Source organism: Brachycentrus maculatus, unplaced genomic scaffold, assembly GCF_059751285.1.
Source record: "Brachycentrus maculatus isolate JH-2025_06_01 unplaced genomic scaffold, ASM5975128v1 h1tg000421l, whole genome shotgun sequence".
NCBI classification, from domain to species: Eukaryota; Metazoa; Arthropoda; class Insecta; order Trichoptera; family Brachycentridae; genus Brachycentrus; species Brachycentrus maculatus.
In genome coordinates this window covers 555,518-571,460 of record NW_028281169.1, presented here as the reverse complement: position 1 = coordinate 571,460, position 15,943 = coordinate 555,518, and the positions used below count along the sequence as shown (strand labels likewise).

Here is a 15,943-nt window from a genome sequence, read left to right as displayed (position 1 = left end):
AACAAGTTCCTAATTCTGTCGGATTCTCTGAGTGTCCTACAGAAATTGAAGTCTCCTCCTTTCCTATACCCCGAAGATGAATGCTGCATCGAGACTCGATTCCTCTTACTACGGGCGGCCTCGTTAAATAAAAAAATTAGTATTGCCTGGATTCCCAGCCACTGCGGCATAGAGGGAAATGAGAAGGTGGATACCCTGGCAAAGGAGGCCGTCCTTAGCGGGGGCCCAGAATATGTGAATGAGCTTAGCATCGATGACCTCCTCGTTATTGTAAAGAAAAGACTTTTTCACTCATGGCAGGAACATTGGGATACCTCTGCCCAAATAAAGGGTAAAAATTTGTATAATATATGTCCTTTGGTAACGGAGAAACCCTGGTTCTCCCGGATAACTCTAAACAAGTTCGAGACAACATCCTTATGCAGAATGCGAATAAGCCACTGCTGTTGCAGTGCTCACTTGTTTAGAATACATGTCCGGGATACTGCCATGTGTGAATGCCGTCTTGAAGAGGAGGATCTAGATCACATGTTCTTTGGGTGCCCGTTGAATGACGGCTACCCGAGCTTCCTTTCAGACCTCTCCAGCATAAACGTCCCATTTCCTACCAACATCTTAACCTTACTAACCTCCCCTAACAAACTTGTTTATAAAATAATTTGTAAATATCTTAAAATTAATTGTATAAATTTGTAAAGGTGTATGATAACTTACTAAAATAACTCACTAAACAAACTAACATAACTAATAAAACTAACCCTACTAACAGGAATACTAACACTTATAAGTCAAATGTAAAAAGTGTAAATAAAGAATAACTCGACACTGGCTATAACACCCAAGAAGGGTGAAAAGCCATCAAAAAAAGAAGAAGAAGAAGAAGCGCTGTACTGACTACACGAATACTCGCATCGTAATATGTTATGTTAAACGTAATGATTCCGGTTTTCCCCACCTTAAGATTTCATACGGATGTTAAGGTTTTAACTACTCAGTGCAGATAACGTTGACAAATATTTACTATTTTTTCAGTAACTTTAAATTCTTCTTTTAATGATTTTTCACGCTTGTTGAGTGCTCTAGCTAGTGTTGAGTTAATTAAGTTTAACTTCATTTTAATCTCTTTCTCTAACCCTTATCCACACTCAACAATGCATAGGACACCGCATCATATTGACGCATTGTTATCTTGATCGTTATTACGGATCAAAACATTTTTTTTTAATGGCAAAGCTATTCGAAATAAACCCTGGCAGTAAAGGTTAAGTTATCCACACTGCGTAGTTAAAACCTTAACTTCCATTTAAAATCAGTACCCAGGAAAACACATTTTATTTAGTTTAAAAAAAAATAGTCACATTCCTGAATTTATCGACCCTGCTTCAAAAAAACTTAGCTCCAATTTTATTTTAAATTGTAAACATTTGAAACATAATAAAATATTTTTATCACTAAAATAAACTCAAACAATCGTTATCAGGTGAAAAAATGACAAAAAAAATAAATCGCAGCTTTATATGTCCCTGATTGAGCAGTACTAATCTACATAGAATTATGGAGATTGGCGGACAGTCAATAACAATATAAACTTTATCTTCTAGGTATATAATACCCATTTTACCTATTTAGGAAGCACTGCCAAAAATCACGATTCAGTGAAAATTATTTGCTTATCAACCATATCCGTTTAGAACTTTGTTTATGGTTGCTCTTTTTATTTTATTTCGGCGAGTGTTCATAATTGTTTATGATTCACTGGCGGAAATATGGCAGATGAGATGGAGTTGAAAAAGCTGAGTTATAAAATACACAAATGTTCTGGATATTTGTCGAATTATGTGCCGGAGTAAGTCAAAAGTTGCAAATAAAGCATCGATAATATTTACAGTTTTTTTTCAAGCACTGTCACACCAAAACTTTCTACAAATCCCCTTACAAAGTAGCTTTAACAATCTTCAACTTTCGACGAAATCGTCAATAATTGTGCTTTTTTTTACATCGTTTCTGGAATTAAAATAGATTTGGGTATTGTTTTGAACTTAATTAATTATTCTGTGTTTCAGAAATATCATGATAGATGACCCTTCAGATCAATCGTCAAGATGGTCAACAAACACAAATACTCCTCCGCAATATTTGACAATAAAACTAGACAAACCTGCCATCGTAAAGACGATAACATTTGGAAAATACAATAAAACGCACGTTTGCAATTTGAAGAAGTTTTCCGTGGTCGGTGGTATGCAGGATGGACACTTTTCCGAACTGTTATCCGGGTAAGAATTAAAAAATATTTATGTTGAATACCATTGTCGAGTACCACCGAGATACTCATTTTGGCACTATTCGCTCTTGCTGGCAAATGGATTTGGATTTGAATTTTTACACATAATATTTGTTTTAATTCTAAAATTGTCACAATAACAAACTAAGGTGACACACTGACCTGTATTTTTATTTAGGTGGCAAGATTTTCTTAGATTGTTAGTGTGAAAATACCTACTTAAAATAATTTGAAGCCCACATTTATATCTAATATATAAATGTAGGCTTCATTGTCGACTTAAATTAATTTCATATTTATGTTTTAGGACTCTCTTCTGCAAATAACTTTGTGATTATTCTACTAATGCTATTAAATATAAAGTAAAACTTATTGTGTTGGCTAGTGATTTATTTTTCTATAATTATAGCTTATCAGTTGTACTCCATTCGTCCTATTCAACGGAAAGGAACTAAATTATCTCGCGCATGTTTCGTGTCTCCTCTAGGAAGCAGAGTTGCGAAGAGTGCTGCTTCCAACACTGCTGGCTCAACATACAAAGAAGTTACTTGCTGTAATGCATGCTACTTTAGATCCCAGTCTCCTCTATACACTGTCCCCATTCAGAAGAGTGCAATCATTTATCAGTTGTTTTATAAAATATAAAATATATTGTATAAAGCAGAGGTTCCCAAACTCTTTTATCTCGTAGACCCCTTGTCTTACCTGATATTGATTTTTATCAAATTCATTAATGACAATGTATTTTTGACAGCTGGTATATGTAGTGTTACTCACTTTGAACCACACATGTTAGGTTTTGTACATTTATATTTTAAATTCAAATTAAAACATAGACCCCTTGCAAGTTGTCATAGACCCCTGGGGGTCGATATAGACCACTTTGGGAATCACTGGTATAAAGTATATAGTATAAAGTTTTTATACATTCGTTATGTGAGGCATCACTGTACTGTTGTGTAATCTGTAGTTACATAATGAAATTTAATGTTTAATTATTTAATATATTTTTTAGATAAGCCTAAAGAATAAAAAAGCAACTTCTGATAATTTATAAAAAGTTTATCAATATTTGGTGATTGCATGCTTATTTTAGTAATTCAAACATTGATAAAAATGTGAAATGGTTTTGTTTACCGTCTTAATACACAAAGAGTAATCGGCTGTCCAAATTGTGTTAAATTTGTACCATCTGCCCACTAATCGAAATAGCTCTAAAAGGTACAAACCTTGATTTAAGTTTGGCACTAGCATTTCTTGGTGGAACTGCATTTTATAAAATAAAATAACAAGTATAGTTTTTTTCCACATTAATTTTATTTGAGCAGCGACCGGGTTTCTTTGTATCGTGTTTTAAACATGTTTTGATATAAATCACGTCATAAATCATGTTTTGTATTGGTCGTACATATACGACCATACTCCTGAAAAGGTAAACGTTTTGTTGCCAGTATACCCACAAAATATTTCAACTCGTACTGTAGCTTAAAAGAAGTGGACGATTTGCGTATTTAACTTGAATCAGGGAAAAAACCACTTATTGCTTTCAAAACTTATTACATCGTTTAACCTGTAATTCAGTCAGTTGTTACAAGAACTGTATTGCATTTCAGCGGTTTGGAAAACAACAATGTCCCGGAGACATTCCCGATCCGCTACACGTCCAGCTCGGGGCTGCAGTTCCCGGTGCAGTACATCAGCGTCCTGCCGCAGCAGGCGTGGGGGCCCTCCTTCAACTACTGCCTCTGGTACCTGGAGCTGCGCGGGCTGGACAGCGCCCCCGCCGTGAGGAGCGCTCTCTACAGCTTCAACTTGGTGAGTGAGCGCTTCACTACAGAGTTGGTGTGTGTCTACAGTCTGGCTGGTGGTGGCTACAATGCAATACCGAAAACATTGAAACCTTTTAAATTTCCATAGCTTTTTTAGTACGTTGGTTAAGTTAGATTATTATTTTTTAAATTTTAGCAACCGATGCGACCCAAAAATACATTGTTTTTATTTTTATTTTTTACATTTTACAATTTCTTCTTCTTCAAACCCCTATCTGCACCCCATGGTGCATAGGGCACTGCATTATATAAAGGCAGTATCTTGATCGTTAACACATGAAGGAAAAGTTATCAGCCCTTCACTTAAGGTACCTTCAAACCCTATCCTCACTCCGATGGTGCATAGGGCACTGCATCATATAAACGCAGTTTTATCTTGATCGTTAACACATGAGGGAAAGGTGATCAGCTCTCCGCTTCAGGTACCAGTACAGGGTAATATTGTATAAATATTAGAGTGAAAATTATTTTTCTTTATTCGACCCCCCCTGGGAATCGAACCCAAGACTTCCGGTACGGCAACCAAGCATGCTGACCATTACATCACAGAGGCGGACAATATAATATAATACAATTTACCATATTGGTAAGCAATATTTGGTTAATGAAAAACAAGCGACAAAGATGTTCACCCTTTATCGCGGTCTCGACATTTGGTGCAAAAACACACTATAGTTTTTTTTTTCTTTTAATTGAAAAAGAGAATTTTTTTTTTTTATTATGTACAAAAATACTTTCATTTCATACTATCTCCGCGAGCCTAAGTGGGTCATTATTAGAAATAGGTATCAAATTGTGGTATAGTGGGTTCGAAGACTTGTGAGTGGGACTCGAGAGTCCGCGACACTAACCACGGGACCACAAGCCGACACTAAACCCATTGTTCCATTACGGCAGCAAGCGGAGGAGGAGACCATCCGCCTTTGCTTGAAGCACTTGCGACAGCAGCGGTACGGGGCGGCTTTCAGTGCGCTGCAGGCGGAGACGGGCGTGCAGCTGGAGGCGCCGCCGCTCAGCCGCCTGTACCGCCTGTTGGTGGAGGAGGGCGACTTTCGGGGGGCCGAGGAGCTGCTCGAGGAAGCCGGGAAAGGTAATGCGACAATTTACTTTTTTCTACACATATGCAAATATTGGATTTTACTCCTGCGGATTGCTTCGGAGGAACAAACACATGAGAATAGAAAATAGTAAAATGAAAATACACAAAACATGTGTTCGACCAATAGCCACTTATGGGATCGAGGCAAGAGCAGATACTTCCAGAATAAAATCTCAACTTCGAACCTCCGAGATGAAGACTCTCCGATCCATAACCGGAAACACATTGTGAGACCGAGTAAGATATACCTACATCCGGAGTATGTGTAAGACGGAGGATATCGTGAGGTGGGGACGACAACGAAGGCGATACTGGAAGGAACATGTAAACAAAATGTCAGAAGACAGACTTCTACGTATCCCCCTCCAAGGCAACCCTGAAGGATGCAGACCCCCAGGCAGACCTCCGAAAAGATGGAAAGATAGCTGGGAGTCAACATCCCAAGAGCGACATTCGGAGGCATAAACAGATCCCTAGGATCTACAAAAAGAAGAAGATGAAGAAGAAGGATTGCTTTCAAGATGTCGATGGGTAATTGTAAACCCGAAATGTCACATGTTCACTAGACAAATTACTGATATTCAAAACATTTCACTACCAGTTTATACGAAGTAAACTTAACACTCTTCCGACTATTTATTTCTACCCGTCGATTGATGCTTAAGGACGGATAGGGTATCTTTACTTTCTGTGCTGGTCTTATTTTAAAGGCAGAAAAGAAGGAATTATCTAATGTTTTTATATGAATATTATATACCAACCTCTTAACAGATCTTAACTATCCCGTAGCCAGCAGTCCGCAGGCGTAAAAAACACCCGTCCGAAATGTGTTAACATATCTATTCATATTAGTACGAATTTATCAATTCCAAAATATGCAAAAATCGAGAGCCTCCCGTACCTCTTTTTTCTTTGAAAGTTATTTTAAATTATCGATGATTTTGATTGATTTTCCCAGACGGTCTATTTGAGTGGTATGCCTCTCGGCAGCCGTACTCGGCATCGTGGAGCACGCTCATCGAGTGCTCCCCGCAGCTGGCGCTGCGCCTGGCGGAGGACGCGGACGTGTGCCCCTCCCCGCCGCGCTCGCCTTCGCCCTGCCCGGCGGGCGCGGGTCCGGCGCGCCCTGGCCAGCGCGGCGGCCACCAGATGTGCGTGGACGCCGGCGCCGCCGAGCTCTACCTCTTCGGCGGCTGGGACGGCGAGTTCGACCTCTCCGACCTCTGGAGGTACAACGTGCAGCAGGACAGGTGGACGCTCATCTGCAGGTACACTCATACATACCCGGGACATACTCCGCATACTCTGGATGGGTCTTCTTCACCATTTTAATGTTTGTTCTCGCGCAGACACAGCGAGCGTCTGGGGGGACCCACTCCGCGCTCCTGCCACAAGATGGTGCTGGACTCCGGCAGACGACAGATCTTCACCCTCGGCCGCTACTTGGATGTTAAGCATCGAACCGCTCAAAATATCAAAGTAAGCTCCGTCAATTAACTACCTCCTTCTTCGTAGGTCCCCCCGACGTTGGCGATCACTATGGCAAAAGCTTGGCGGTCCTGCACCATCCGGAACAACTCTTCCACTCCTCTTATCCCAGTCCAGTCGCAAATGTTGCAAAGCCACGCTTTCTGCCAGGTCCTCGGCGTCCTTCTATTTTTCCCATCATTATAATTTGCAAAATGTAGTATTTTTCTGCACGAAATACGTGACCCAAATACAAAATCTTCCGAACCTTGATATTGGCCAAGAGTTGTCTGTGTAATAACTACCATATTGCTCACTCCTTTCAACAACGTCAAATATCAAAAATCTGAATGCCCGGATAATATATGAATCCCAGCAAGAGCGGCATATTTTTTAACTTAATATTTACCCGCTACAGGGCAGAAAGTGTTTTTGGATTTTGAAGTAAGGGTATTGTTTAATTAATTTTTTAAATATACTAAATATTTTTCAAATGCAGAAAAAACATTCAGGTTTACCTAAAAAGATCTGCTGCACAGTAAAAAGATCAATAAGTGGCTTGATATTTATTTTTAATACATTTTATTGTATTTTTAAACTTTAAAAACGATCTCCTGAAAAATCAAGTTTTTAAATATTTGAAGTTCTTGTAAACATATAACTCATTATGTAGAAAGTGGGAGTTTTACATTCCCCAGTGCCTCTGTGAGCTGGTACCGTTGTGTATATGGTTGTGAGTGAGTGCATTGGCGTTACAGAGTGACCTGTACGTGTTTGACATAGCGGAGGGGTGCTGGTGGCAGGTGTGCGAGGACACGGGCGGGCGGGGCGGCCCGCGCCTGCTCTTCGACCACCAGATGTGCGTGGACTCGGAGCGACACATCCTCTACGTCTTCGGCGGCAAGATACTCTCCATGTTCGGGTACCAAAAACCACATTCTTTACTTTAAAACTACAACTCTAAAAGTGGTTAGGGATTATTTTTAGCATAAAAAAAAGCATTAAAAAAACAACCCTGTCTTAGATTTGTCATTGTATCGTGAATATTTGCAATTTTTAGCGCAGGTATCGCATGTGTTTGACATATTGAAAGAATAAAATGACAATTTTACAATTAAATATTGTTCACAAATCGAGTGAAGTAAAGTAAACAAAAAAACTAACTGCGAAACAAACTACAGTGAAACCCCTATTTTACATTTTTCAAGGGACCGAAAAAAAAAAACTTAAATGGAGGGAAAATGTAAACGGGGGGTAGTGAAAAAAAACGTTTTAAATTTTATTTTTTACTGACAAAAAATGTAAAAACTTAATTGGAGGGAAAATGCAAATAGGGGGTATTTAAAAAAATGTACTATTTAAATTTTATTTTTTATTTATATTGAAAAAAATGTTTGAATTTATTTTTTTTATTGAAAATAATGTAAAAACTTGATTGGAGGAAAAATGCATAACATTTTAAATGTTATTTCGTATTAATTATTGAAAAAAAAGTTTTATATTTTAGTTTTTATTGAAAAAAAATGTAAAAACTTAATTGGAGGGAAAATGCTAATAGGGGGTATTGAAAAAAATATAACATTAAAATTTTATTTTTTATTAATTATTTTATTTTTTATTTTATTAATTGATTTTATTTTTTCAAAATCTCTTCCGAGTTTATCGTACTTGGATGTGGATATGTACATGCGTTTTGTCACCATTGGACCACATTCCATTGCACTTTTTTTAATCGAAACCCGATTTTTAATTATTGTAGCCAAAGTAGTGATTTGTAGCCCCAAATCATGCGCCGGCGAAACGCGTGAACCAACGTGTTTATCAACGTTTTCGAGAATGTTCATTTTCTCTCGCACTGACAAAGCTTTTCTTTGTTGGGACATTACTTGAGAAAATAATGTTAAAGGATTGTGATAAACTAATAAAAGAAATTTTAAAACGTAAAAACTGTGTGTAAATGATGATCGCGAATGATGTCAAAAAGAAAGAAGCATCACAAACCCTGTCAAAAACTGAATGACAGAACAAACGTCATAACATTCTAACGGTTAAAATTGAAAGATATCGACCAATCACAACGTCGCTCGCCGACCAATCGCGGCGGAAGTAATGTATCTACTGCGCAGACTCATTGTCAAGCGCGCGTAACTCGCATATTTGAAATATTTACGACGTAAATTGGGGGAAAAAAACGTAAAAACGGGTAATAAATGTATTGAAATATATCGGGACTGAAATAATAACACGCAATTGGCGGGAAAACTTTGAATCCGGGCACGTAAAATCCGGGTTTCACTGTAATTGTGACGTTGAAAATTAAACTTTTTCTATTTTTTTCCTTAGAACTTTTGTTAAATGTGGCTAATCCAACCGCATTTGTATCGAGTTTAGCGCATGGGGACGGAACAGAGTGACGGTATTTACTAGAAAAGCTATGATTTCAACCGGATAAGGGTAGGATGAGTATGAACATTTCATTTCAAGGTCAAATCTCAACAAGATTTATCGATACAGATATACATGTGTTTAACTCTCAGATTCTTTCTTCAATGTTAGGACGGGGAGAGGTTAGTCATTTGACTTTGGCTGTCTATAAACGACAACTCTTTAATGGTGTGCTTATGACCATTATCAGGGAATCAGAAGAAACGGTGCAATACTCCGGACTCTACTCGTATCACATAGCGGAAGACCGATGGAGCTTACTTCTACCCGATACTGCGGCCTCTCTCACCAACCAGCACGCCATCTTGTCGCGCTCCAGTCACTCGATGCTCTTCCATCCGGTGAGTGGTACAGTTTGGGCTCGTTACTCCATTAGCACTCGTTCATCAGCATAAAGTGTTGCGCGTGTGTGTGCAGGTGTCGCGGACGCTGTACGTGTTTGGGGGCCAGCGCAACAAGGAGCACCTGGGGGACCTGCTGGCCGTGGGGGTGGGCGCGGGGGAGGGGGCCCTGCGCGTGCGCGCGCTCTGCCAGACCCCCGAGGGCCGCACGCCGCCGCCCGGCTTCAACCACCGCGCCACCATTGACACGCAGCTCAACGAGATCTACGTACTGGCCGTAAGTCCCCACATACACTCCTAGCTTCTTCCGCATCCGCATGTCTCGTTCTGCTCTTCCATTCCAAATACACTCTCTTAGTCATTCTCTCATTGTCCAGTCACTCCACCTCAAAGCTTATTTCATCTAGGAAATTCTTTATCCGACAATCCCATTGCAGGGTGAAACAGCTATCGCAAGAAATTCAATAAGATCATAATAATTATAAACTATGAAATTCTCCAAATAAATGTAAATTAAACAAATTATGAGAAACCTTTGAAAGTTCATCAAATTGATCTGAGACGCTTATTGCAATAGTTAACATGTTTTATGGGCAGGGTTTGAATAAGGAAGACAAGACGGTGAGCAACTCGCTGTGGGTGTTCTCCCTGACCCGGCTGACCTGGACGTGCGTGTACAAGAACGACAACCAGCCGCAGAACTACTGGAGCGCGGCGCAGCAGCTGGAGCCCTGTCCCAGGTACTGCCCCCCCCTCCCGCTCAGCTCCGCAGGCAGCGGCCAGACCTATGCCATATGTACGGTGCGTCGCGTTGCAGGTACGCTCACCAGCTGGTGTACGAGCCGGTGGGGAGGATGCACTACCTGTTCGGGGGCAACCCGGGCCAGGCCACGCAGCCCAGCCTGAGGCTGGACGACTTCTGGTCTCTGCGACTCACCAGGTACTGACTATCCAACTGCTATAATGCGCTTTTCTTATGAAATCTCCACAATTATTCAAGATTTAAATCTGAGAGATCTGAGTCACAAAATCCCGTAAATTACCATCTAGTGTCAAAAGGTAAAATCCTGAACAATATGCACATATTTCTGGACACAAACCACTTTGTATGCGGGATATTTTGTAGGCGCAGGTAGCGCATTGCTCCTCTTGCGCCAAATATTCATTTTGAGTATTTATCGATATCTCACAAAGTGCAAACGACATTATGGAAACTACGTATTATTTGTTTTTCAGTGTTTTTGATGGTAACGAAGCAGGCAAAAAAATTATATTTCTAAGTAATAATGTCCGAAAAAGGAAAGACATATGCTGGATGTGTTTGAAATGTGGTGCTGGAGGAGGATGCTGCGCATTCCTTGGACTGCAAGACGCACAAACGTCTCCATTCTCCGCGAACTGTCAGTGACAGAAAGACTCTCCACGACTTGCAGGAAAAGGATTCTGTCCTACTTTGGGCATATCGCCAGAAAGAACGAGAAGAGTCTTGAAAAACTGGTAGTAACAGGTACAGTTGAAGGCAAGCGGGCAAGAGGACGGTCTCCAACAAGATGGACAGACCAAATAAAGGAATTAACCGGATCCTCGCTAAACGCTGCCATCAAGTTGGCCCAGGACCGGGAAGAATGGAGAGGACTTGTGCACCAAGTGCCTGACATTCCAGAAGACCACGACGCTCAGCATTGAGCAAGAAGATGAAGAAGAATGTCCATTATTTCTGATAATACTCATACTTTAGGGCTTCGGCGCACTCTTAGCTTCTTTGTGAAAACCATCCCCGACCGAAAAGCACTCGGTTCGCGGCAAAATTTATTTATCCCGAGAATTTAAATATGCGGCATTACAGAGTGAGCAGCGAGGCGGCGTGGAAGAAGGCCCGGCTGTGTCTCCGGCGTCTGCAGTACGAGGAGCTGGTACGGGCGGACCCCGCAGAGGCGCTGGCCTTCCTGCAGACCCGCCTGCACCAGGCCACCGACCACTCCAGCCGCCACGAGGCCCGACAGGTGAGTCGAGCGCACTCTGCGCCAGATCTACCGGGTGAAGCGAAGATATCTAGATTTGTAACGAGTGAAGTTCAGTTCCAGCTGATGGCGACGCTGCTGTTCTCGGACAAGGAGCGGCCGCTGTTCTTCCACCCGCCGCTGGAGCCGGCCTCGCCCTCCCCGCGCCCCGACCCCGAGCTGCCCGAGGGCTGGGGCTGCCCCGCGCCCCCGCCGCCCGACCCCCCGCTGCAGGCCGACCTGCCCCTGCAGGACAAGTGCCGCTCCCTGGAGCGCCACTACCGGCGCTGCCAGCTCTTCCAGCTGCTGTGCGACTACTTCCCGCGCCACATGGTCCAGCCCGACAGGAACCTTACCGACTTCACCGCCCTTTAGGCTTTCACGCTGCACACCAGCGCTGGCATTACACATGCTCCTATAGCTATAGGTAAACCTCACAAGTATCCGCTATCGGCGAATCAATAAATATCCCAAACAGGCAGGCGCCTGGCAGGTGGCATCCCATTACCTCCTTGCTAATTCAAGAAACTTTCTTTTAACCTTTATTCACACCTAACGGTGTATAGCCCACTGCATAATATTGACACTGTTTTCTTCATTGTTAAATACATGAAGATCAGTCCCGCACTTGGAGTATCAGTCTGGGGTGATCTTTATGTTATAGCGAAAAATCACCAATATTTATTTTGACCCCCTAGGAATCAAACCCTTTGGATCTTATAAATAATTTTTTTTTAAATTGTTGCTGGTCACATGTAATTCACCACATAGATAAGAGAATCATCGACAGAATTGGCTGATAACTATGACATTTTTAAAGGCAAGCGTGCTTATATATCTTTTTTTTTATTTATTCACTAAGCCGGAAAAAAAAGCAATCTTGCCTGTGGCAGCCAAATGTGCAACGCAGGCGCTGGCTCTGGGAATAATTTATTTTATGACCTTTGCTCGTGCACATTCCTTACAAAAAATATGATCCTGTCATAAATTTAGCTGGAATCTGAGTTATGGGCCATCAAAGTTCATTGTAATGTTCGTTTACTGACCGGCTTAGAAATATTGAGGTAAATTATTTGTGGCTGTGAATATGATGTTATATTTGGGTGAATTCGACATTGTTGACTAGTTTATTGATTTGATGACAAATCTCCAAAGAGGATATTATGGACAATTGATCAAATCTGCCATTGTTTCCGTGAATGACAAATTAATTGCCACCGAGTTAATTGGAGTGTTTGACATTGGCAAATTTTCATTCATGGAAGATGTTTTTTTTATTGAAGGCTATCTTTATCGCCGGTGTTCCCAATATTTTGTGTATGGCGGCAATTCGGGTGTCAAAATATGTCACTTTTGTTGATGAACAAAACTGTTCTCGAAATCTAGCATTTGTAGCATAACATTAATCACTGTCCAGTCAAGATTCATCGATCATTTAGATTGAAAATTTTTAATTAAATAACTTTATTATTTTATTTAACTAAAATATTGACTGTTATTGTGCTTATTAAAACTGTCAAATAAGATTGTTAATTTTACAATCGTCAAAACATGTTCACTTTTGCCAGTTGCCTTTGCACACACGTGCAATTAGTGTCTTGCGTCTCATACAGGATAAAATGCGTGAAAGATGTGTACGGTGTGCACATCAAAAATACCAACGCTTATAATCAACAAACATGCTAATTTTTTAATCGCATAATTTATTCAACGTCTGCCCTCTTATTAGCCAAAGCCAACTAATTAAGAAAATTCTCACATCTCATCGACATTTTTAAACAATGAACTTCATGTTGACAATTTTCTTTGGGTCTAAATAATAGAAATTCAATGGTTTCTTTAAACAATCAAAGAGAATTTTGTCAAAAAGAAACCCAAATAATAAAATGCCAAATGGTTTTTGTAAATAATAAAAAAAAATATCTTAATCCGCTGTGAATGTTCTTGTATAGATTTTTACTCCTAAACACGATCTTCCAATGGGAGGCGACTTTTTTTACCTTTGTATATTATGTAATTTGTAATATATTTCTATAATTATTATTGTTTATTATATCCGCTAACTTAGATTTAAGAAGAGAAACCTGTTTCTGTACTTGTTCAGTTTCATATTTTAGGATTTATACAAATTCGGAAAAGCTCTTACCAAAAATGCATTGCTTTGAGCAAAATTTATATATAATATTCAATTATAAATTGTCTGTTACCGACTATACATTTCTGATTATAGACTACCATATGAAAGATTAATTCAGAATTTGTCAAATTATTTATTTTTACAAATTACGTTAACTACTCAAAAAAAATCTATTCCGCAAAATGTGAAATTTATACGCAAATAAACATTTTGTTAGGAGTTATCCCCCTTTCACCTTTAAAAGTCAATATATCAAAAATATATATACATTTGTTTTTTTTTATGTGTTTTTAATTTTGTTTTTTCAATAGTAAAAAATTATACAGTTATTGACATGATGTTGATTAACAATAAAGTATTTTAAGATAAAAATAGTCTCCAAAATAGCTATCCTCAAACATGACAACTAGTATATAATACAATCCATATATAACCATCTCAAATTATAAATAAAAAAAATCTGTTATGATTTCTAGTTTTACCATAGTTTCATGTTAGGTATTTGAAATACATACATCAATATAAAATTAAGACTATCTTTGTTATCTTACACTCATTTGAGAGAAGATTTTTTTTTAAATTACTCTTGCATAATTTTCAGCTAATATTTATATTTCTGCTAAATAATACTTTTCTCTGTATCAGAGTAATATATACTTGAATACTACCTAGATTTGATGTTTAACTAGGCTCTCTTAATATATTTATTTATATGTTTCTGTTTTGTAAATACATTATGTATGTACACAAAAAAAGCAATTTAAACATTAATATTTAGAATTCTTAACAGTATAATAAATTTTCACACAGAAATGTAAATATTTCCAAGAAACATTTATTTTTAAATGTATGTGATTGTTTAAAAATAAAATATTAATATATTTGACTCTATTCCCTCTTTGTAAATATTTGAATTTGCTGCAGCTAGTTTGCTGAGTATTTCCCAACTAAAATATTGCATTAGTTACTATAACAAATACATAACTATTGTAAAAAAAATGACTGATATATTATTTATATTGTACTAATATTATTTTATAATTGAAAATATTGATATATAAAAAAAATGTACGCACGTATAATAAGTAAGATAGTAAGCCCATTCTATGAATTCAATTTAAATGAACACAAAATATTATTTAAGATAAAACAAATGGTGCAGCTCTATAGAGAACCTACTTTTAATTTTTATTATATTATGTAGTAAATAACTTGATAATATTCCTTAAAAAATGGCTTTTAAAATAAAAATACTACGAATGGAGGCATTGATTTACGAAGACAGCAATTTCCAAATGCTATAGCATGTTATAGGGATGCCGTATCTATCCTCAAAAACTAATAAATACACTGTTCACAGTTATTTTACCTCTATTTTTTTAAAATAATTCAATCAATTAAATAAATAAATTAAAGTATAAATAATTTTTAAAATTATTATATAATTTAAAAAAAAAATAAAAATAGAGGTAAAATATCTGTGATTGTAGTTATAATGTTTAAATCCATAGAAATTGTCATGTTGTAGAAAAGAATAGACAACACAATCGTGAGATCCATTTTATATCCTATTGACTTCTATATTATTATTTGAGGTTAAGTATGAATTAGATAAAGATCCAAAGTGCTAAAAATGTGAAATTTGCATGTTGCTGTATTTGTTATCAATAATAAGGGAATTTTTAAGTGTAGTATCAAATTACAAAAAATGTCTTGCCAAAATCATAACGTTAAAATGGCAAACTGATTTCTATGCCGTTTTATGAACAATTACTAAATTCCTTAGGCCTAGTTTGAGACCACGATGTAATACCCGACTGAATTATAGAGCGAGGTGTACTATTTGTATTTATTATGAATGTATCTAAGGTAAAAAATAAATGATAATGACAATGTTAATAATCTTTTATTTTTGTATAATCTTTAAATTGCATACACATCTTCCTTCATAAGAAATAGGCAATAAATATAACATCACTCGAAGATGACCACACTTCTGCACATGTCCTTACCAACAATTGATAATGTCATCAGCATCGGTCAATAAGATTAATAAATATTTATAAAAACAATGTAACAAATCAATAAAAAAAGCAAAAACTTATGACTCGCTGAATACTACTATTAATACAATTCAATATTTAATTAAAACAATACATATATATATTTTTTATTGAGACTAATAAAAACGTCATGCAAAGAACAATGCAGCATACAATATAAATTTAAGCGTATAGTTTTAAAGTCAATCAAAATGTAATACATATAAACCGAATACATATACATAATGTTCTGTTTATAAATATTCTTTAATTGAATTCAAAGTTTAAACACTCAATAT

At 37.9% G+C, this 15,943-nt stretch overlaps 1 protein-coding gene across 1 annotated transcript; it reads left to right on the top strand.

Moving 5' to 3' along the window:
* Positions 1-1,737: 1,737 nt before the first annotated feature.
* Positions 1,738-13,385, top strand: muskelin (muskelin 1). Its single transcript, XM_088271172.1, has 13 exons — positions 1,738-1,846; positions 2,064-2,276; positions 3,898-4,099; positions 5,011-5,203; positions 6,171-6,480; positions 6,562-6,691; positions 7,438-7,601; positions 9,315-9,465; positions 9,542-9,742; positions 10,063-10,205; positions 10,283-10,405; positions 11,312-11,468; positions 11,544-13,385. The coding sequence occupies exons 1-13, from the start codon at positions 1,767-1,769 to the stop codon at positions 11,838-11,840; spliced, it is 2,364 nt and encodes a 787-aa protein (XP_088127298.1). The 5' UTR covers positions 1,738-1,766; the 3' UTR covers positions 11,841-13,385.
* The last annotated feature ends 2,558 nt before the right edge of the window (positions 13,386-15,943 follow it).

Bases quoted from the DNA above. Each gene is read 5' to 3' on its own strand.
- muskelin (XM_088271172.1), top strand. From the start codon at position 1,767: ATGGCAGATGAGATGGAGTTGAAAAAGCTGAGTTATAAAATACACAAA. The intron at 6,692-7,437 runs GTAAGCTCCGTC...TTGGCGTTACAG, and splicing joins GAACCGCTCAAAATATCAAA to AGTGACCTGTACGTGTTTGA. The intron at 11,469-11,543 runs GTGAGTCGAGCG...AGTGAAGTTCAG, and splicing joins GCCGCCACGAGGCCCGACAG to TTCCAGCTGATGGCGACGCT.